Source organism: Balaenoptera physalus (genome assembly GCF_965194825.1).
Source record: "Balaenoptera physalus genome assembly, chromosome: 21".
Lineage (NCBI taxonomy): Eukaryota > Metazoa > Chordata > Mammalia > Artiodactyla > Balaenopteridae > Balaenoptera > Balaenoptera physalus.
Window position 1 is genome coordinate 25,675,590 of NC_138902.1, and position 24,821 is coordinate 25,700,410.

At 35.4% G+C, this 24,821-nt stretch overlaps 1 protein-coding gene across 8 annotated transcripts in view; it reads left to right on the top strand.

Moving 5' to 3' along the window:
- TUSC3 (tumor suppressor candidate 3) overlaps positions 1–24,821 on the top strand; it is a 188,242-nt gene that overhangs the window by 110,443 nt on the left and 52,978 nt on the right. Inside the window, exon 7 of one of the 8 annotated variants that reach the window (XM_082444534.1) lies at positions 560–14,717. The exons of the other annotated variants lie outside the window; for them this stretch is intronic. Coding sequence (XP_082300660.1) covers positions 560–595 — 36 coding nt within the window. The 3' untranslated portion in view covers positions 596–14,717. Of the gene's footprint in view, positions 1–559; positions 14,718–24,821 lie in introns of those variants that run through there. 8 annotated transcript variants of the gene reach the window in all.

Here is a 24,821-nt window from a genome sequence, read left to right on the forward strand (position 1 = left end):
AAATTAAGTTTAGCATTTAGTAAGAAAGGATTCTATTTGTAAATCTAAATATATGTTCTTTCTCTTCTCATTTACTACCTTCACCATGTACATACACACAACATGCGCATTATATATTTTTTTAGGGTGAGGACTGCTTTAGCGTGGATTAAAAAAAAAATTCAGTGTACCTGCTTATCAAATATACACACATAAATTATTTTTTCAACTTTGTAGACTGCTATGGCAATAATATGTAATGCCAAAAGAGGAAATAGGAACAGTTTGTAGCCAGTGTCCCAGCAATGATAAATTTAATTCAGTTCAGAAGATCATTAAGAACCCTGAAGTCATGGTATTAGGATGCCAGGAACTGTTTGCCAGAAAATTGAAAGTGAAATTGGTGTATAGTTAAATCAGTAGCAAAGTCTACATTAGTAACTGCTACTGTTTTGCTGCCTTCCCTTTCCTTTTGGTGGTGGGAAATATTGTCATAGATCAACTTTGCAGAATACTGTCTTTGAGGCTTAGCATTAGGTTGGTGAAGATCACTGTTTTAAAATGTGCTTTTTTTCTCTAGCTTTTTCTTTATACAAATTTTGAGGGGAGAATATAATGACACCCCTCGTGCACTCATCACCAAACTTAATTACCAGTTCATAACCAAGCTTGTTTCATCTATTCTCCCACCCAGTTCTCTTTACCGCTGTTGGATTCTTTTGAAATCACTGCCCAATATCATTTCATTTCAAACATAAATATTTCAGTAGGTATCTCTAAAAGATGAGGTTTTCTTAGGAAATCATAACCACAGTACCAGAATCACACCTAAAATGATAATAAATTCTTAATTTCTGAAAATTGTGGCTCTGAATGGAATAAAGTTATCCCATGGCAAATCATGTTATAATTTCTCTATAAATATAAATGTATAATGTAAGCTTATGAGGTTTGTTCTTCATTGCTTACAGTACTTCAAATATCTTTCATATTAAAAAAGCTAACAAGTTATTTCTTCTTCCTAAATTGTTTGTGACTTTCTTTGAACTTCTTTGTGGAACTGTAATATAGGGGTATAATTCACTTTACTTATTGTATGTACCCTGATGGCTCAATTAGATTTTAAGGGCTGGTTGCTAAGTTACAGTCACTGATACTATATAATAACCATTTTGGTCTCATACTTTTGTCAACATTTTCAGATTTCTTCTATAGGTGTCAAGAATATGGAGTCAAAGTTAGACTCTGGATAATCAGCTGCTGTAGTAAATCAGACATGTCTTTTGTTATGTGTACTATGTATTTTTTAAATCTGTCACTACTTAGAAAAGTGATTTGAATGTCTAATATTCAAAATTAATTTTACAGAAAAAATAATTGGAAGTAATTATCAAGCAATGAATTGTCCCCTTATCTTCAAGTCTTCCTGACCATCCTATTTAAAAGTGTAGTCCTTTTCTCTCATCCTCCTCCCCAATACCCATACTCACTGTCTTCCTTTCCTTTTAAATTTTTTCTCCATAGCACTTGTAACACGTTATATAATTTACTTATTTTGTGTTACTTTTGTTTGTCTTTTGCCAGGACCCCAGTAGGGTATAAGCACTTGACAGCGTGACTTTTTATCCACTTTGGTCCCTGATATGTTCCTATTTCATAAAGAGGGCGTGACACAAAGATTTGATCACTATTGTGTTAATGATACTTAAAAGTGTAAATTTTGGAAATTGATAAAATTTTTATTACTGCCTTTTAATATTCTTATAATATTCCTTAGGCAAATAAACATATTAAGCATTGCTTTTTATTATTTGCTTAAATACATTTGTTAAAGTATATGAAAAATTCATCAACATTCTTGTGAAATGTTTTAGCTTATGCAGGGGAAGAAAAGAAAATATAATTTTCCCTCTACTGTTCTGAGTCTTTGGCTGGGGCCCCTGTAACAAAAGACAGAATAACAAGAGAAAAACAAACAAATTGATTAACATGTATACCTCATGTATACATGGGAGATAGGGAAAAATGAATAACTCTCAGAGGTGGCTTAGAGCTCAGGCTTAAGTGCCATCTTCAGTTATAGACAGAAAGAAAGGTATTGAGGGAAAGCCAGTGGTGGAAGTGACCAGGAAAAGTAAGATAAGCAAAAGTGAGGTGTAGTGTGCAGATTTAAGTTCGTGGTTGCCTTCTCCATTGATAAGGATCTAAAGTTGTCTCCAGGGATTGTCTCTACCTGTAGATTGTCTCTACCTATGTCCTTGCTGGTAGAGAAAGGAGGAGGGACACTGTTGTGAATTTATGTCCTGCTTTTAGGCAGATTGGGGAAGGCAGAGAACTTTTCTAGTATCTGCTTCTTCTCAGTGCCTTCAGCTTAAAATAATTCTTAGGCCAAAGTGGCATATTTTAAAGTGTTGTATACTGTCACTCTTCATTCTCACTGTAATCTTCTTACCATTTCAACCATTACTTTGCTAAATCATGAGACTCTAATCCCCTCACGTGTTTACTGGAGTAAGCTCCAAAAAAATTTGCACTGATTACAGTAACAGTGACAACGTGGATGCCATCTATTGCTCACTGAATATATGCTAGGCACTAGACTTCACAAATGAGTATTTTAGGCCACTAGGTGAATATTCCTAAAGCATACTTTGACTATAGTGATAATATTAATATGTGTGGACGAGAGTTACCAGTTAAATTGGAAATCCTAAGTGGCTCTCCATTACTTGCCCATTGTAATTTTCCTTTTCAGCCTAAGACCTCTACTCCTTTGCAGAGAAACTCAGTGTTAGTGTATTTGTACTGTCCCTTGTCCTCTAAATATATGCTTTATTTTGCTGCTTCCATTCCCGGAATTTCTATCAAATCATGCCCATCCTTCAAATACCACCTAATTTGCCATCCCTGTGAAATGCATTCCTTAATTACGTTAGAAATTCTTCTTCCCTTTACACATTTATAAATATGTAGTTAGCCCATTTATGTATCTCTGCATTCCTTTATAATAATTTTTTAATATTTCATGTATTAGTCAAATTCTTAACATAGGGAGTTTCTTTTAAGCTATTTTTCATCTTTACACTTACATACAGCTTGTCCTCAATAAATATTTTATTAAATGATTATAAAGACTCACACTAGGAGATTTTGGTTTCTTGAATTGTATTATCTTAATTCTTTCCATTTATTTTTTGTCACTAGTCTGAAGGATAATAGGATCAACATGTCACTGTTAATTCCACATAAACCAGTTAGTAACCTTAATGTGACAGGAACATTTATTTTAAGGTTTAGATTAGATTGGAAAGAAATTTTCTCTATTGATTTAGAAAATGTTTTATCACCCCCCCTCCACATTGTTGTATTACTATTTGGTAGGTAGAGATTGGCATGGCCCTTAGGAAAAGGTACTGTGATGGCCCAGAGGAACACATTAAGAAAACAGAATTTTCTATATTTTTAAAAGAAAAAAACTTTTCCTTCATACGTGCATCTGGCTTTCAATGTATGTATTTTAGCTTTTCAGCACCTTAATCAAAAGTTACAGAAATGATGAGACTTAAAACTATAACCAAGTTGTTTAAAGAAATGAATTTTGTCCCAAACTCTTCACCCTCATATTTTATAAAAAATATTTTTTCTTATATTTGAATCAAGTATTAGGATTGAAGGAAAAAAATCACGAAAGTCTTGGAAACATAGGAGCTTCTTGCTACACAATCAATTGCTTGAGTGTGTTCTTGGCCAGAGATGTGGATACGGTTTTGGACTGATCTGAGATGTTAATTACTAAGATGTTACTTACTAAGCAGTATAGACAAAAGCAGGTTAAAGGGGCAGGAGAATGTTGCCCATTAGTATATAGCTCTTTTCTTGTTTTGCATTTTAACGTATTTTAGCAAAACCTCCCTTCCTGCTTTTTAATATGCATGATGTCAACATACACTGAAACAGAAAATTAAGTTTTGTTTTAATGAACTGATTTGCATAATAATGTGTTTTCATATTACTGGAACAAAATAGAAGATTAACTTTTCTTTATAAAATCAAGTGGTTACTGGTACAGAGTTATACTTTAAACAATGACTGTCCATTAGAATAATAATAGTGAATGGTTTTCTTTATAATAGATGTGTTTAAATTTCAAGATATAACTTGAAAATTAGCACTATCCTTCTTGGTAATTTCTTCATATTTTAACCTGTATTTCCAAAAAGAAATTACCATGTAGGATTTGTGTTTTTGAGAATAACTATAATTAGGCTATTTATCTCTTTCAGTGGTATGGAATAAAATGACAAAGTGAGTATCTTATGAATATTTATAAAGGAATTTTATAATTTGGCATTAATTCTTGATGACCAATGCACATTTAGTGGAGTAAGGTATATGAAACAGTAAGTTTACTGTGGTTTTCATATTTGTAACATAATTGAATAACCATTTACATTTTAAAGACTTATTTTTAGTTAGCTATTACACATAAATATCAGCTAATTGGATTCTAATTTTTGTTCATTTTTTCTAAATTAATTTTTAAAATGTTTGGCTTCAACTATTTGATTTATGTTAGATGGCTTAAAAAATTTGTATTAAAATTGTTTATGAAGAATTATTTCAATGTTAAACTGAACTTAACTTTGTAAATACTTTAAAATTGTACCATGAAGGTCTATATGGTTTCTAGAAATAGTTGGGCTGTTCTCCCCCCCCACTCCCCCCCCTTTTTCTGAAGTTGGTTTCTAAATAGAATTCTGGATGGTGGTGAGTTCTTTTGTGTCAAACTTTTTAAATTGCCTAATTTGCTGTTTTTCCTGTATATAGGAGTTTTTAATGGATTTGGCTTTGTAACATCTAGTTTTATACCTTTTAAGCATAATACTGTGAGGTCAGAGAGCAGGTATTTTACAAATGAGGAAAAATAATAGTCCAAGTAGTAGAAGCCAGAATTAGAATGGTGGATCTTGTAACATGATCGAGAGTCATTCGAAGACTAAGTTGATAATAATTAGACTAAGTATTTAAAATACATATTTAAAGTTTAGACATAAATATTGTTAGTAACAGTGGTTAATGTTTGGATCTTGATGCTAAAATCTGTTTTAAATTTTTGACAGAAATTCTAAGAAGTCTGAGGGCCCTGAGCAATCTGTGAATCCGAAATGATACCTACTGTTTTCTGCAGGGAGATTGACTAATTAAATATGGGTGAAATGTCATGAAACCTCCATAACCTTGACAGACATAATCCTTTTAACTAAAATGACTAAGGCCTAATAAGACCCTAGAGGCTTGAAGATACACAAGGCCAGGTGTGATCCTAGAATGCGTCATTAGCTTCCACGCTGTATTTTTCTATTATCTGGTTCCTCTCATTATTCTTTGAAATATGACACTTTGACTTCCTCTTTCAACTTTTGCTTTTAAAGTTTACTTTCTGATCATAAAATTAATAAATGCTCACTATGGAAATTTAGAAAATTATAAAAAATAGGTATCAATAAATGCAACCCCTTGTAGTTTCATGTCAAGGAGAAAGAACACACTATGTAGTTAAGTAAACTGTCTCCCTATAGGTAAGAGATTAAAGAGAATGTTGCCGCATTAAGCTGTAAAGTTAGGAGAAGTATGAGATGAGAACATTAAAAGCTAGGCTAGTCATTCATAATATACGCAGAGAGCTTAAAAGGCCACTGAGAATTGACTAGCCTTTTCTTGCATCAAGCAAATACCATAGATTTAAACCTACATACGCACAGTTTAACAAAGGGGATGGGTCTATGTACATTCTTAAGATGATGCTATAAAAAGATGACAGTGAAACAGAAGTGAAGAGAGATTTTCAGAGTTAAGATGGTGGTATGATACACCTCTGCCTTCCTTCTTGTTAAATACCGATAGGGATTCATCAAAATGCAAAGCCAACAACAGAATTACAAAGTAAAGCTAATTAAACCCAAATCGCAAAGCATGTGAGAACTTCTGTTAACATCTGAATTTACTGAAATGGACATTGGCATATAGTTTCTTTGTGCTTATGAACTTCCTCAGAGTTCTCTTTAAGTTGCCATCAGTATGCTTACATTTATTTTACTTATTCCCCAGAAATACTGTTTTACTTCCCATGTCCTCCTCTCATCTTACCAGAGGTTTCATGTTCTGCCTCATGCTGTCAGGGCTATATTGAGCTGCTAGTGGGAAAGACAAGCTGATAACAGATTCCTTTGTTGGCCCCAAACGTGAAAAGCCATGGTCCTTTCTGTGAAACAGCATTAAGTAATGTTTTAGAAGCATAAGCTTCACATCCATTGTTAACTTCTTCCACTCTTGCTAACTTTGGAACCCTATAACGTTAGGTAAATGTCACCAGGACTTCAACTTTTCCTCATTTGTAAAATTTCAAGGTAGGTATAAGTGGTTTCTGTCCCAACACCACATTGACCCTTACTGCCCTTATAGACTGGCTGTCTCATGAAGTAGTGAAGGGATGTTTGGGCTGTGAAACGCCTATCATACCAAGAGGGATGAATTTGGCTCCCCGCCCCCCCTCCTCCCGGCACCCCCAGAGGACATTTGGTAGTTTCTGGATACGGTTTTGGTTGTCACAGCGGTGGGGGCACCTGCCCTCTACTGGCAAGTAGTGGTGGAGCCGGGGGTGCCGCTAGGCATGCTCTGCAGTGCAGAGGACACTGCTCACAGCAGGGAAGCACCAGGCTCAAACATCAGTGTCGAAAATGAGAAGCTCCAGAGAATCTTAAATATAATTATTTTGTTCTCTTACATATTTTGTAGACAAGAAAGCCATCCCATCTAGCATTTATACCCAAAGGATGACTTTCTTAAAAAAAATTGTTTTTTAATTGAAGCAACCTGTGAGTGCTTCGGATCACACTGACCTGTGGTTTAATGTTTGGGAGGATTGTATATATTGAACGCCATCACTAAATATAACGGATATGAAAATGTTTTGGGTATAATTGTTTGCTTTAATCCATCTTAGTAAACGCTATTTAATCTTGGAGATTTTATATATGCTTAAAAAGAGATGTTTACATAAGAGAGAGTAAAAATGACTCTTAGGCCCACGGAGTCATGTTTATACCTTGTCCTGAAGTGTACAGGCAGAGAAACAGATGGGAAGAAAATGGGCTTGAGTTCTTCCCAAGCTCTGCCTCTTAGCAGTTGTGTCGCTGGGGGTGGAAGTTACTTAAGACTCATTTAATATAAGAAAAGAGGGACTGCTTTTCTTACCTTGTAGTTTGTGAGATAAAATATAATCATAGATGTATAAGCACTTTTAAAAGTTGAAAACACTCCTGTCTTAGTTTGGGTCCCTCCCAGAACAGACCCAAAGACAACAATTCAGGTGAAAGTAGCTCATGCTGGAGGTGAGGCAAACGTGAGAAAGGAGTGGGAAACTGAGTTCAGGAAGGGAAGGCAGTCAAAAAAGATGCCGTATCCAGCCCATGAGCGCCGTGGGCCACTGAAGCTTAATACTGCTTGGGGATCTCTGGGAGCTGGTGTGGAACACATACAGCGATTTTCCCACCCAAGTGGCGAGGGAAACTAAGGTATTGATATTTATATACCAGCTCTCATCAGTCACTCTTTGAGTGCTATTTCTCTGGGGAAGGCATTACTTTCACTGCACTGGTGGACTTCGGGTGTTCAGGAAAGCCACCCAGGCACAGAAATGCAGGTGCTGCTGGTGGAAGTCAGGCTGGTGCACGGGCAGTGCCCTTGTAGATGTGTCTACTACAGCTTCTCATAATATGCTAAGAGTTTATTCTTTGTTAGTAGATTCCAAAACAGAGGGAAAAAATCATGAAGAAACATACTTTTCAGTTGGTGTTTTTAAGATACCACACTCTGAAAACAATAGCAACAAGTAGTCAAAATGTCTCACCAATTGTGAATAATTTTTTAAGTCAATCTCATATTTGTCTTGTTGATAATCCTGTAGGGAGAAGTATAAAAACATATCTATTTAAGAATATCTATGAGAAATTGTTTTATCCTGTTGTACATTTTAGCAATTCTTATGTAGGTGAACAGATTATTTGCTGCTTTATAGAAGGTTTGTTCCTGATGCTCTGTCAACGGGGCCTGTGTTTTGAACTGCATTTTCGGGAAGGGGTTTACATTACAGTCCTCTCAGCTGTCCATCCCCACTCCTCAGTCACCTTAGGAGCAACACTGGTTTGAGTAGTGCATAGTTTGTGGCCATCAACAGAATTGATATATAGTGGGCCTGTGTCAGCTCTGAAGTTCTGATTCTAGCTTCAGTAGTTCAGTTTTCTCTCTGAACTGAGCTAATTGGATCAGACAAGCTTAAAAGACTGTGGAGTATGTTGTTGGGTCTTTACTTAGCTATTAGCTTTAAAAAATTATATGTATTTGTAATATCAGTGACTGTTCACATTTTCACATATTAATTGTGAAATAACACATGTCTACAAGGATCTACAGATGTTATCAGAGTAAGTTTCACCACACTGAACTTAAATGTAAATGAATGTAGAGAATGTAAAGAAAATTAATAGTGTAGGCAGTATGTTACTATGCTGATTTGCAAGTTTGTTTGTTACTGTTAAGTTGCTATGTAATGGCACAAGTCAAGTACTAATGGTCTACTTCACAGCGTGAAAGGCATCACAAAAACAGTCATTACTGTGTAGCTAAAGGGAATCTATATAACTGTATGATTACATGGGACATAAAGACATTTTCTGTTGTTAAAAAAAATCTTGAATGAGATGCATTCAGTGAAATAAACTTGTGCTTAGATTATAACTCCCAACTAAATAAATATATTGTCTTTTTTTTAAGATTTGGCTTTTAGCTGCTGCCTGAGGGTTGCTATGGGTTTACCATATATAATCCAGAATTTTTCACTGCATTATACTTCAGTTATGAATGTAGCTAAGAGCTGTGTTCTACGTGCACATGCAAAAGCATTTTGTTGCAAAAATGCATGCTGCTTAATCGAGAATTTATTGTTAATGTAGCACTTCTTCTATGTCTCAGGTAGCCATAATAGTCTTACACTTTCTCCAGTGCTGTACACTCTCATGCCTCAGGGATTTTGCATATACTAGCTCTTTGAGGGACATATTTTAGTCCTAAGTGGAAAATTGTATAGGCTTATTTAAACTAAATACAATTATTTTATTTAGGATATTCAGGAGTTTTATTATAATCTTCATACCACCAGCAAAGAGAATGTCAACATATAATGAAAAATTTTAAACAAAAAAACCCAGAAAGATAATAATAATTGGTAAAGGTATGCAAAAAATTTATGGTAGAGTTTGGAATTGAGAGTCTGCCTTTTCATTTATTCATTCCTTTATTTTTCCATCCAATAAATGTTTGTTGAGAGCCCATTCAATACCAGGTACTGTATCTGCCCTAGTAGTACAGCTGTATCATGGAGCTGATAGACTAGTGGAGAGATGCAGTATGATCTGGGTTTGCCCAAAGTCTCAGTCATTAAAGTTCTGCTTATTATTGCATTGTGTGGTATTAGAAACTGAACTGTTTTAAAATTTTGCCTCAGTACCATGGTTGCTCTGTTGCTGTGACCTTGCATCTTCTCTTGGGAAGCTTTGCCTTATCTTTTTATTTCTTTTGATTTTAAATATTTTGCGTCTAGTTGGCCATTGGTAAGACTCCTTACCTTTATCTCTAGCATCTATTGCTGCTTCTCTCTGCCCTCTCTACACCTGGTTTTGACTTTCATCATCACAGTATGCACTTTTTGTCCTAAACTCACTGATCTTTACCAACTTCTGAAGCCAACCCAAACTGCTCCTTTACTTCCTTTTCAACTGTTTAGCTACTAACAAACAACCCTGGCAATTAATTAAGAAGGACCATGTGGTTTGTATCCTTACCACCTATCAAAACATTTCACACACGGCAGATATTAAATAAAAATAAAGCTGAATAGATGAATAAATCTTTCTTTGCAAATAGGAACTCAAGTTATATTTTCAGCCTTTCAAAAATGTTAACTATGTCTGAAAAACGGTGGTTTCCCTCCTGAGCTTTGTTTGTACTTTGTAATTAAAACCTTGAAGCACATACCCAAAAGGGATTATAAAACTACAAAATGAGAATGTGTTTTACGATGTCAAACTTAATCTAATACAGTTAAAAATTCTGAGAATTCAGAATAAATGTGATTTCAGAGAAAATAGTAAAAAAGCAAAGGCACGAAGAATTGACCTGCCCACAGAGAAAGGGATAAGTTATTTGCTAACTGGTTTGTATTATTTAAGTTTTTTCCAATTTTGGTAAATTATTTAGTACATTGGAAAGAATAATGGACTAAATAGACACCTATGGTCATTATAAACCAAGGAAATTATTCTCATACTATGAATAAAATTGAGTCAATTATATTAAACATAATAAGCATATACATTCTAATTTGAAAAAAAGCATTTTAGAGGTGTATCTCCACAACTTCAAAATAAGACCATGTAAATTTCGGTAACTCAGAATATTTCTTATTCATTGCATATTTTCCAACATCATTATATTTTGATTCTTTAAAATGCTAATCAATGATTTAAATAAATTTTTTATAAACCTGGATGAAATTAGCATTCAAAAATTATTTCAATATTCATATTATCACATCACCTTTAGATGTAAAGATTAGGAGCCATGAGAAAATTTGTGTAAAATTTACATATTAGGTTACATTAAAGTAAGTTTTAGTGTTTCTGTATATTTAAGTAACCTTTTTTCCCCATAAAGCCTTAAACACCACATCATATGTGTCACATATATTTATCAAAACAGAGAATCAAATATACTGTGTCCCTCTTATATTAAAAAATAAAATGCCACAGTGTGATTTGGTCATGCTGTAGACCAAATTATGCTATAGTTTATGAATAATTAATAACCTCAAGGGGAAGAAACAATAGGTCTGCATTGGAGAAATGTCCCATTATCTTGGAGGAGTAATGCTGAATATTTTGAAGTAACAGTAGATCTCTGTCTTTCTCCCCTTCCGTACATTCTCTCTTACTCATTTCTTCCCTCCCCCTAAATATTATTAAACTTTTGGTGTCATTTTAGCTAAATAATAAAATAGCCTAAAGGATGCATTAGAATAGGACTCAGGTAGAAAAATGAGTCAGAGGTATTTTATTTTCTGTTAACTCTTGTTAACAATGTACACATAATACATTTCCTTTTATTGTAAGTATTATAATTGTGGAATGACATTCCTCCTTTTCTATACTTGTAAAACCCTCTTCCTCTCTCATCCAAAGAAGTGCTGCTTTTTTGGATGAAGTCATTTCTTTATGCTCATGGATGAATATAAAGCTCTGCAATTCTGAATGGCCGTGGTAGTTATTTGTCATATTCATCTTTCTCAGTCTTATATAGTTTTTGCATAATCATCTCCACTAATAAAATGAAATTACCTTGGCCACAGAATTAGAATATTACTTATCTGTATAATTCTCTTTATAAGACTTATACAGACTTGTTGAATCAATGAATAAATGAGCCAAAGAACACACACACAAAATGATCAAACCTGATGGATTATGTACATTTTATTCTGTATTTAGGCCGATAATGCTGTGTGTGTTCTCCTAGCTATTTGTAAAGTGTCAAAGTTTTTGTTTTGTTTTTTATTTGCTTGTTCTTAGGTTAATCGGAGAAAATAAGTGCTTTAATTTTGTTCTACTCACTAACTAGGAGACCATTGACTATATACAGTATAGAAATGATTACTTACGAAATTATTTCTAGCTATAAAATTATATCTAATAGTCTATTAATAATTTACTTACACAGGTTTTAATTGTTTATTTCTTACCTTACTAAAGTTTAATCTATTTGAAAAGTTTGGACTTGTCTGATTTGGGTTTATCCCAAACTGTGTATTGAAATACAAAGTCTATACCATAAAATGTTTTAAAACAATTTTTAAATATTGCTTGCCTCTACTACAACTTCTAATCTTTTATTTTATCCCTGAGTGTAACGTTAAAAAAAACTGTTGAATTTATAATATTCTAAATAAGCCTCATGCCTAAAATGAATTTTATAATGGCTGTACTAGCAGAGCTACTGTGTTAATAATGCAAAGATGATTTAATTCTCTCCCAAAGAAGCAATTACTCTGAAAAGCCACGTTTTATTTCTGCCAAGAAACAAAATTATTGTGTCCTACATCAAGTCTCACAAGAATCTGTGGTCATGTTATGTCTTCATGATATTCTTATAGTGTTTATATTTTAGCTTTGTTGACTAGAAACCATGATTCCTGTAATAACCAATAAATTTGCTTATTGGTTAATATATTAAGTTCTGAAAGCATGGATCATCTTCAACGTATTTTTAAAAACTAACAGGTTTATTAAAAGACACTGTAAATATAACTAGCAGTCATTTAACTAAAATAACTCCTCACTGAGTTATAATCTACACTTCATTACTGATTATTAAGTCACTACTAAAGACATTCTCATTTTAAAGTTTTTTTTTGACGTGGACCATTTTTAAAGTCTTTATTGAATTTGTTACAGTATTGCTTCTGTTTTATGTTTTTGGTTTTTCGGCCATGAGGCATGTGGGATCTTAGCTCCCTAACCAGGGATCGAACACACACCCCCTGCATTGGAAGGCAAAGTCTTAACCACTGGACGGCCAGGGAAGTCCCAAGACATCCTCATCTTAGAGAAACTTTTTTCTTTGTATTTTTTTCCAAACACTTCCTACGTTCACCATGGTTCTGGAAAGTTTCAAACCTTCATAGCTCCCTTTTTTTTTCTATTTCATTAATGCTATTTAAAAAAATCCAAGTTGTTTGGTGTTTAAGTCTCCAGCTGTCAGTAATCAAAGTCTATCATAAAATCTAGCATTAATAGGGATAATATGATCTGAGATAATTAATGACTTAAAAGTGCTAATGGCAACATAGGAGATCCTAGGCTCCCAGTCCCCCATGCGCCTCATAAAAATCAATTATTGGACTGCTATCCACAAATAAAAACCTAGAAAGTCCACTTAGTAAGTTTTAGCAACACAGTGGAACAAAACACCTGCAAATAATCTCATGAGAAGAGAAGGAAAACAGCTTTGTTTTGCCTGCATCATCCCACCCCCATGCTGGCATTGTTCAGCAACAGGAAGGAACTTCCTAGCTAGAAAGGATTCCCCTTGCCTAAAAAGGAAGAGTGGGGTGAGCAAACAGCTTCTTCATCCTTTTGGGGCCCTGTGCAACTTCAGCTTCATACCACCCACACCAACAAAGCTGAGACTTATAGAGCCAACTAGGATCAAGGAGGACAAGCAGGGACTATTATTAGCACAAATGCAGTGCAAATAATTGCATTTCACAGAGGCCTGCTCTGAGGACAGACTCAGCAGATTTTGCCACTGATGAAGCCAACGGCCAGCACAGCCACCAGGGACCCCCAGCAAATTTTGCCATATTTCACTCCACAGGTATTTACGTTTGCTGACACTAGCCACCTGAGTTCCTCCCCACCCCTGCTGTAGCCCCAGAACTGCACCAGCAGCCATCACAGTCCTCTGCATCTGCACAAGTGTAAGACACCAGCCGTCTGAGTCCCTCCCCACCTTCACAGGAACCTGGGAGCCACGGTGGCAGTTAGTTCAGGGCTCTGTGAGGCAAGATGCAAGCCTAGATTCCCTGCTAACCCCAACCTCCATGTCTGGCAACCTGAGCAGAAGCGGTATTATGCCCAAGTCCCACCACAGACACACACACACACACATGTGCACGCACACATGCATACCTGGTGCCAACACATGCCCGCACCTGGTGGTCTGGACCACTAGACCCAGGATGACAGCACGCTCTATTATGCCCCACCAACAGGTGAAAAGCTTCCCTTATCAAAGTTAGTTCATAAAGCCTGGAAAAGTGACTGCTTCTTAAAATACTTAGACACCTATGCAAGTCTGCAGGGATCACAATCAGGGAAACATGGCCCCACCAAAGAATACAGTAAACCTCTGTAACTGGCCCCAGAGAAATAGAGATCCAGGAATTGCCAACAAAGAATTCAGAATAATTGCTCTAAAGATGCTCAAAGAGCTATAAGAGAACACAGATAATTTAACAATACCAGGAAAATGATACAAGAACAAAATGAGAAGTTCAACAATGAGATAGAAAACATTAAGTAGAACCAAACAGAAATGTTGGAGCTGAAGAATACAATGCTGAAGAATTCAGTAGAAAGCTTCAAATGTACACTTGACCAAACAGAAGAATCAGTGAGCTAGAAGACACATCAATTTTAATTATCAAGTTAGAGGAACAAAAAAAAGAATGAAAAGGAATAAAGAACTTATGGGACTGACGGAACACCATGAAGAGAAATGATGTCTGCATCACTGAAGTCCCAGGAGAAGAAAGGGATAGAAAGCTTATTTAAAGAAGTAATAGGGAATTCCCTGGCAGTCCAGTGGTTATGACTGCATGCTTTCACTGCTGAGGGTCCAGGTTCAGGTTCCCTGGTTGGGGAACTAAAGCTCTTACAAGCCACACAGCGTGGCCAAAAAAAAAAAAAAAAGAGAATGGCTTAGAACTTCCCAAATATAGGAGGATATTTGGACTTCCAAGTTCTGCAGCTAATAGGTAAACCCAAAATTTCAATTTAAAAGATCTTCTCTAAGATGCATTGTAACAAAACTATCTGAAATCGGAGACAAAGAATTTTAAAAGTAGTTATACATGGTAAGCCCCAGAAGACTATCAGAGATTTGTCAGCAAAGACCTTGCAGTCCAGGAGAAAAAAGAGTGACATATGCAAAGTGCAGAAGAAAGAAACTGCCAACCAAGAATACTTAACCCACCAAAGTTGTTTTTCATAAATGAAGGCAAGATAAAGACTTTTCCTAATAAACAATGCAGGGCATTGATCATCCCTAGACCTACCTTACAGAAATACTGAGAGGAGTTCATCAAGCTTCGCCAAAAGAACACTAATTAGTAACATGAAAACATATGAAAATGTACAACACATTGGTAAAAGAAAACATATAGTCAGATTCAGAATAACACTGTAATATGGTGATGTGTTAGATACTTAACTCTAGTATAAAGGTTAAAGGACAAGAGTATTAAAAATAGCTATAGCTTTAACAATTTGTTAATGTATAAATAATATAAAAAGATGTAAATGTGACATCAAACACAAAAGGGGGAGTAAAAGATTAGAGTTTTTGTATGTGATCAAAGTAAAATTGTCATCAGTGTAAAATGGACATATATATATATATATAATTATATATATATAATTATAATTATAATTTTATATATATATATATATTTATTTATTTATAAAATGTTTATATAAGCCTCATGGTAACCAGAAAGCAAAATCCTACAGTAGATTTACAAAAGATAAAGAGAAGGGAATCAAAGCATATCATTATGGAAAATCATCAATTCACAAAGGAAGGCAGCAAGACAAAGAAAAGAACAAAGAAAAAACAAACAGCCAGAAAACAGGAAGATGACATTAGTGAGTCCTTACCTATCAATAATTACTTTTAATATAAATGTACTGAATAATCAAAAAGCATAGAGTGGCTGCATGGTTAAAATAAAACACCAACTATATGCATCCTACAAAAGATGCACTTTAGCTTTAAGGACACAGGCTAAACATGAAGGGATGGAAAAAAGGTATAGCATGAAATTAGAAAGCAAAAGAGAACAGGGGTAGTTATATCAGACAAAATAGACTTTAAGCCAAAAACAGTAACAAGAGACAAGAAGATCTTTATATCAATATAATGATAAGGGGATCATTAAGTTTACTAATATTTGAAGTAGTATATTAGTAAACAGATCTGAAGGAAGAAGTAGAATAAAAGTACAGTATAATAAAAGTACAGTAATAATTTTAAAAAGTAAATAATAAATAATAAAAAAAGTAAAAAACTTACTGTACTTTTATAATAATAAAAGTACAGTAATAGTAGGGGACTAGATCATCCAGACAGAAAATCAAGAAGGGAACATTGGGCTTGAGCCATACATTAGACCAAATGGACCTAACAGACATATATAGAACATTCCATCCAACAGCAGTAGAATACACATTCTACTGTGTCAAGCACACATGGAACATTCTCCAGGAGAGACCATATGATACGTCACAAAACTAGTCTTTGCAAATTTAAGAATATTGAAATCATACCAAGTTATCTTTTCTGACTACAGTGCTGTGAAACTATTAATCAATAACAGGAAAAAACCTGGAAAAGGTCATATATGACTAATAACCAGTATCATACTCAACAGTGAGATATTCAAAGCTTTTTCTCTAAGATCAGGAGCAAGACGAGGGCGCCCACTCTCATCACTCCTGTTCAGTGTAGTACTGGAAGGCCTAGCCAGTAATCAGTCAAGAAAGGGAAATATAAAAGCATCCAAATCAGAAAGGAGGAAGTAAAACTCTTTGTCAATGGTATGAAAATGTATAGAAAATACTGACTGCCAAAAAACTGTTATAATTAATCAACAAATTCAGTATAACTGCAGGATAGAAAATCAACATATAAAAATCAGTTGCATTTCTATACATTCACAATAAAATATCTGAGAAAGAAAGAAAACACTCCTATTAACAATACTATCAAAAAAATTTGTGAATAAATTTAACCAAAGAAATGAAAGATCTATATACACTGTATACTGAAAACTGAAGACGTTGATGAAAGAAATTGAAGAAAGCATAATAAGTAGAAAGATATTCCATGGCCATGGACCAGAAGAATTAATATTATAATGTCCATACTATCCAAAGCCATCTATAGAGTCAATGCAATACCTTTTAAAATTCCAATGGCATTTTTCACAAAATAGAAAAATCCTAAAATTTATGTGGAACTGTGAAAGACCCTGAATAGCCAAAGCAATTCTGAGAAAGGAGAATAAAACAGGAGATGTCACACTTCCTGATTTCAAACTATACTACAAAGCTATAGTAATTTTATGCCAGTATGATACTGGCATAAAAATAGACACATAGATCAACAGAATAGAATTTGAGAGTCCATAAATAAAACCCTGCAAATACGATCAGCTAACATTTGACAAGGGACCCAAGAATACTCAGAGGGGAATGGATATTCTCTTCAATAAATGGTGTTGGAAAAACTAGATAAGCACAGGCAGAAAAATGAAATTGGACCCCTTTCTTACACCACTCACAAAAATTAAACTTGAAGCAGATTAAAGACTTAAACCTAAGTCCTGAAACCATAAAACTCCTAGAATAAACACTGGGAAAAAGATCCTTGACAATGATCTTTGCAATGATTTTCTGGATGTAATACAAAAATCACAAGAAACAGAAGCAGAGTAAGTGGGACTACATCAAACTAAAGAGTTTCTGCACAGCAAAAGAAATCATCAACAAAATGGAAAGACAACCTACAGAATGGGAAAAATATTTGCAAATTCTATATCCAATAAGGGGTTAATATCCAAAATGTATAAAGAATTCATACAACTTAACAGCAAAAACATAACCTGATTAAAAAATGAGCAGAGGAACTGAATAGACCTTTTTCCAAAGAAGGCATACAAATGACCTAAAGGTACGTGAAGAGATGGCTCAGTATCACTACTCATCAGGGGAATGCAAATCAAAACCACGATGAGATATTACCTCACACCTGTCAGAATAGCTATCATCAGAAATAAAAGAGATAAGTTTTTTGGCGAGGTATGTGGAGAAAAAGGCATCCTTGTGTACTTTCGGTGGGGATGTAAACTGGTGCAGCCACTATGGAAAACAGTATGGGGTTTCCTCAAAAAATGAAAAGTAGAACTACCATATGATCCAGCAACTTCACTTCTGGGGTATACATCTGCAAAAGCCTAGATAGGGAAACAACCTGCATGTATGTCAGTGGATGAATGAATAAATAAAATGTGATATACATATGTATGTATATATATAAAATGGAATAGTATTCCGCCATGAGAACATCCTGCCACTTTTGAAAACTTGAATTAACCTTGAGGGTACAATGCTTAGTGCAGTAAGCCAGACAGACAAAGACAAATACAGTATGGTATAACATATATGTGGAATCTAAAAAAGCCAAACCTAGAGAAACAGAGTAGAGTGGTGGTTACCAGGGGTTGAAGGTGGGAGAAATACAGAGATACTGGTCAAAGGTTATAAACTTTCAGTTATAAGGTATGTATCTTATATGTCTACCTTATAAGAATATCTTATATCCTGGGGATATCATTTACAGCAGAGTGAAATGAACATACTTAACAATACCGTATTATATAACTAAATATTGCGAAGAAAGTAGATCTCAAATGTTCTCACCACAGAGAAGAAATGGTAATTATGTGATGTGATGGAGTTATTAGCTAATGCTATAGTGTTAATCATTTTGCAGTATAAGTGTATCAAATCAACAGGTTGAACATCTTAAAACTTATACAATGTTATATGTCAATTAATATCTCAGTAAAGCTGGAAAAAATACTGCAGAGAAAATACTTAGTGCTCCTTACTCCAGAAAGAAGATTAAATTCAGAATAAAACTTACTTCCTTATTAATTAAGGTTGGATTTTCTAATGAATTTTAGATAGTGCTAATGCATGGCTTTTTTCCCTCTCTTGGACTAGTGTGACACATCATTGGAATACTTTGTGGCTTGTTAGATTTAGTGCGGTTTTCAGAGTATAGTCTTTCTATTAGTAACTAAGGCAGTAGGAAAAGCTAATTCTGTGTTTTATAAAGCACTTAGAGGAGAAATAGAACTTATAAAATGGGTGTTTGTTTTTTGTTTTTTCTTTACCAAATGGTTGTCCTTGCAACAAATAGCATAGAAGCAAGAGTTACACAAACAACAAAGCCCATATAAAAGATCATCCCAGCTCATTCTTTATAAGCAGGATTTGGGTCAGCATAAAGGGCATTCTACATCACAATCTACTTATAGTGTACAATTTTAACAGAATCCATTATCAGTTGTAGAAATCGAATACCTTGTCCTTTGCATGTTCCTGAGATAAAAAAAAAAGGACAAGATTGCAGTGACAGCAGTAAGCCTACGTGACGGTATTTTAAGTATCCAAATCCACTCAGATCCAAATAAACTCGAAGTCTAGGAAACCAGTGGCACTGAGTCAGAAAAAATTGAAGTTATCATGTGATACCACAGAAATATTTACATTTCAATCATTTCAGTTCAGTTCAACAAATAACTACTGTGTGCTTTTCACTCTCTGTTGCTCTGGCATTGTAACAATATTCTGGGCTTAATTCTCGCATTCTGGAGTTTCACAATTTAGTCAAGGGTGCAGGAAAATATAGAGTCCATTTCGTATACAGTGTGACGAGCTATAATCATGATAAAGGCAAAGTGATATGTGAGCAGACAGTAAGAAGGAATGACAGACCTTTCCCCTCAGGCTGAGTATTGTAGGAAAAATAAAATTTTATCAGTTAAAGGACAAGTGTAAAATATATTCAGGATAGAGAGGACAGAGTGAACAAAGGCCATATGCCTTATTCAGAGAAGAGAAAGTAATTTGATGTGATTAGTGTCTGTGAATGTTGAGAACTGAGCCTATAAAGATACCTTGGTGCTGTATCATGAAGGACCTTAAAAGCCTTGTGGTAATTTGTTCTTAATCATAAGAGCAGTAGGAAATCATGGGAGGTTGTGCAGAAAGAGTGGTGTGACATGGCATGAGAATGTCTGTCTAAATGATTTTGCATTGTGAGGCTGCCCCTTTCCTGGTTGTTGGGTTTGTTTAGCTAGAAGGAGCAGGCTTTTGTTCTGTCTGGGCCATTAATGTTTCTGGCTTCCCGGCTTCTCCAGTATCATCCACTCCAGGACGTAAGAAGTACAAAGAAACCCCAAGGAACTTGTATTGTTCTTTGGCTCCTGAGGTCCCTAGCCTGTATGTGTTCTTCTCCCTACCTTTCAGAGTCTTCTTATGTTTGTTTTATATGTAAGTAACATCCAGGGTTTGGGGCAGTAGTTGGGACGAGGAATGAGGAGAAGTACATCCATTCCATCTCGTCCATAACCACAAGTTTTAAAATTGACTTTTACAAATTTTTTATGGAAGTAAAGTGTACAATGTAATATACAGATCTTAAATGTACAACTTGATAAGCTTTCATACATGGATGTATTCCTGTAACAATCAAAATATAGACTATTGGTATCCCCCCGTGGGTTTCTTCAGGCCTGCTTCCATTTACACCCCACTCCCTCATAGGATGCCACTGTTCTGATTTCCATTGCCGTAGATTAATTTGCCTGTGCTTAAAAATTTAAGAAAAAAATTACAGAGTATATATCTGTAATATATATAGTCTTACTTAACAGTGTTTTTGAGATTGAAGATGATTTATGAGCATCTGTGTGTGTGTATATAGTTTTACTATTAAAATTTTTAAGCTATAGAACAATATATTAAAAGTAATGTTTTAGGGACTTACCTGGTGGCACAGTGGTTAAGAATCTGCCTGCCAATGCAGGGGACATGGGTTCGAGCCCTGGTCCAGGAAGATCCCACATGCCACGGAGCAACTAAGTCCATGCGTCACAACTACTGAGCCTGCACTGTAGAGCCTGTGAGCCACAACTACTGAAGCCCGTGGACCTAGAGCCCGTGCTCTGCAACGAGAAGCCACCGTAATGAGAAGCCTGTGCACTGCAACGAAGAGTAGCCCCCACTCAACGCAACTAGAGAAAGCCCGTGCGTAGCACTGAAGACCCAACGCAGCCAAAATAAATAAATAAATAAATCGTTTCTTAAAAAGTAATGTTTTAAGAAGGAAGTTAGTTGTACAGTAGGTGTTTTGGGGGTGAAGGGATGGTTGGTGCATGGAGATGCATAACCCCCCACAGTGTCATCAGACAACTGTTAATAAAGCAAAGCTAAATGTATCAGAACTTGCTGCAGTAAGAATCCCTTTGCAGTATCTCGGAAGTAGGAAGTAGAAGTAGGCCATTTATAGGATCTTGCGATCTGAACTCAAATGGTTTAGGGTGGGCTTTTCCAGGCAGGTGGCTGATTTGAATTAGGCAAAATTATTACAGAATAGTTTAGGTTTACTGGACACCTAGAGGTGAAAATCTTTATTTTAATTTTTTTTTAACATCTTTACTGCATTATAATTGCTTTACAATGTTGTGTTAGTTTCTGCTGTATAACAAAGTGAATCAGCTCTACACATACATATATCCCCATATCCCCTCCCTCTTACGTCTCCCTCCTACTCTCCCTATCCCACCCCTCTAGGTGGTCACAAAGCACCGAGCTGATCTCCCTGTGCTATGTGACTGCTTCACACTAGCTATCTGTTCTACATTTGGTAGTGTATATATGTCCATATATACACTACCACTCTCTCACTTTGTCCCAGCTTACCCTTCCCCCTCCCTATGTCCTCAAGTCTTTCATCTACATCTACATCTTTATTCCTGTCCTACCCCTAGGTTCTTCAGAACCTTTTTTTTTTTTTTTTTTTAGATCCCATATATATATGTTAGCATACGGTGTTTGTTTTTCTCTTTCTGACTTACTTCACTCTGTATGATAGACTCTAGGTCCATCCACTTCACCAAAAATAACTCAATTTCGTTTCTTTTTATGGCTGAGTAATATTCCATTGTATATAGGTGCCACATCTTTATCCATTCATCTGTCGATGGATACTTAGGTTGCTTCCATGTCCTGGCTACTGTAAATAGCGCTGCAGTGAACATCGTGGTACATGACTCTTTTTGAATTATGGTTTTCTCAGGGTATATGCCCAGGAGTGGGATTGCTGGGTCATATGATAGTTCTATTTTTAGTTTTTTAAGGAACCTCCATACTGTTTTCCATAGTGGCTGTATCAATTCACATTCCCACCAACAGTACAAGAGGGTTCCCCTTCCTCCACACCCTCTCCAAAATTTATTGTTTGTAGATTTTTTGATGATGGCCATTCTGACCAGTGTGAGGTGATACCTCATTGTAGTTTTGATTTGCACTTCTCTAATGATTAGTGATGTTGAGCATCCTTTCATGCGTTTGTTGGCAATCTGTATATCTTCTTTGCAGTAATGTCTATTTAGGTCTTCTGCCCATTTTTGGATTTATTTGTTTTTTGGATATTGAGCTGCATGAGCTGCTTGTATATTTTGGAGATTAATCCTTTGTCAGTTGCTTCGTTAGCAAATATTTTATCCCATTCTAAGGGTTGTCTTTTTGTCTTGTTTATGGTTTCCTTTGCTATGCAAAAGCTTTTAAGTTTCATTAGGTCCCATTTGTTTTTGTTTTTATTTCCATTTCTCTAGGAGCTGGGTCAAAAAGGATCTTGCTGTGATTTATGCCATAGAGTGTTCTGTCTGTGTTTACCTCTAAGAGTTTTATAGTGCTTGGCCTTACATTTAGGTCTTTAATCCATTTGGAGTTTATTTTCGTGTATGGTGTTACAGTGTGTTCTAATTTCATTCTTTTAAATGTAGCTGTCCAGTTTTCCCAGCACCACTTATTGAAGAGGCTGTCTTTTTTCCACTGTATATTCTTGGCTCCTTTATCAAAGATAAGGTGACCATATGTGCGTGGGTTTATCTCTGGGCTTTCTATCGTGTTCCATTGATCTATATTTCTGTTTTTGTGCCAGTACCATACTGTCTTGATTACTGTAGTTTTGTAGTATAGTCTGAAGTCAGGGAGCCTGATTCCTCCAGTTCAGTTTTTCTTTCTCAAGACTGCTTTGGCTATTCGGGGTCTTTTGTGTTTCCATACAAATTGTGAAATTTTTTGTTCTAGTTCTGTGAAAAATGCCATTGGTAGTTTGATAGGGATTGCATTGAATCTGTAGATTGCTTTGGATAGTATAGCCATTTTCACAATATTGATTCTTCCAATCCAAGAACATGGTATATCTCTCCATCTGTTTGTATCATTAATTTCTTTCATCAGTGTCTTATAGTTTTCTGCACACAGGTCTTTTGTCTCCTTAGGTAGGTTTATTCCTAGGTATTTTAATCTTTTTGTTGCAATGGTAAATGGGAGTGTTTTCTTAATTTCACTTTCAGATTTTTCATCATTAGTGTATAGGAATGCAAGAGATTTCTGTGCATTAATTAGAGGTGAAAATCTTTAAGCTGTTTGTTCAGGTGTGCAGACTACTGTCTCTGATAAATTGATCTGTAAGAACTACCTGAAGCAAACAGTGAGGTTGTTTTTTTTGGTTTATAGTCTTATCTTTGCCAGGCAAAGATTTCTTTGAACAAACTACTAAGTCATGTTGACACAGATGGTCTCAGTTCTCAGGGATGAGTTAAAAGTTTGTTGATGAATTTCAAGTTATTAAGGCTGCAACCACAGTAATAGTGATGTGATGAGAACGGGAGAACCATTAGGTAAGGAATCAATATGGTATATTTGGAGTAAAAATAAAGAGATTTTGTTTTCAGGGGCTGATGTGGCTTATTTTTGTAGACTTTTCACTTTGGCATTTAATTTTCAGACTTCTTATAGATCTTATAGATGGAAAGGATTCTAGAAGTTTATCAAGGCCAGAATTCTCTGAGTAAGAATCCCTTTTATAAGATCCATATTAAATCATAGTTTTTGAGCCTCTTCTTAAACAATTTAGATGAGAGGGAACTTAGCTTTCTCATGAGACAGCCAATTTTAGCTTTATTTGTTGGGAAGGTATTTCTTATATTGGTTTGAAGACTGCTCCTTTGAAATGCCTAATACTAATACTCACCGCCCCACCTGCTGAAATCTCACAGAATAAGTGCCTTCTAAAAGTTCTGTATATCAGCTGAACAAATGTGAGGTGGGTTATCATTCTGGACTCTTTTCTAGGCAACCTATTTCCAGTTCCTTCAGCTGTTACCATGGGGCAGAGTGTAAGTCTTCACTGTCCTAATTACTGTCCTCTGTTTTACTCTCGTTTGTCAGTGCTGCTCTTAACTGCGGTGTTCAAGTTTGAATATGTTCTGAACAGGGAGGAGGAGAAGTGTTTATTTCTGGGTACCATACTTACATACTTAAAGAACAACAACAAAAACAAAACTAACTTTCTCAGAGCTTTCTAACAGTAACAGCTTCATCACACTTAAACTCACGGCTCATTTGGTTGCACCATTACTAGGGACAGTTGAGGATGACAGATAATGGGGTTCCAGATAGATGAGTTGAAACTACCTGTTTATGTGCATGATACTTGGAAGTACACTGTCCCTAGTTACTAACTAAAAAGAGAATAGCTACTCTTTGCTTCAGATCTGTACCATCTAAAAGTGAATGGACGTTTTTGTAATGAGTTGGTGTAAGGAAAAACCATGGTAAAAACCATGCTTCTGCAAGTTGAAAGAGAAAATCTAGTTGTATTTCTGAAGGAATGCCCCCTCAAAAAGTTAGTGGTTTGAGAAAGAGAGATTAGAAAGCATTGTCAGTAGAAGCCCAAATGAATAGGTGGTGTATAGATTTCTTATATTTTTAAAGAAATCTCTGTTCTTCAGTGATTAACTCTTAGGCAGGGAGAGATACCACACATCTGACTCTGCTAGTCCTTCTTTGAAAACAGCTGTGCAAAGGCAGGAGCACTGATACTCTTGTTATTTTTGCTCCATTCAGACCCTAGTACCAAGAAGAACTGCTGAGATTCTTGCTTGTTGATTCCCCAGATGATGGCAAAATGTCATTCTCCTTGCTTGGCTTGCTGTTATTAGGGAAGGAAGCATCTTTCTAAACTCTTTTTGAATTCAAGGACTTTGTAGAAGAAATAGCAGGGGACACTAGTATAGCTGTAAACTTTAA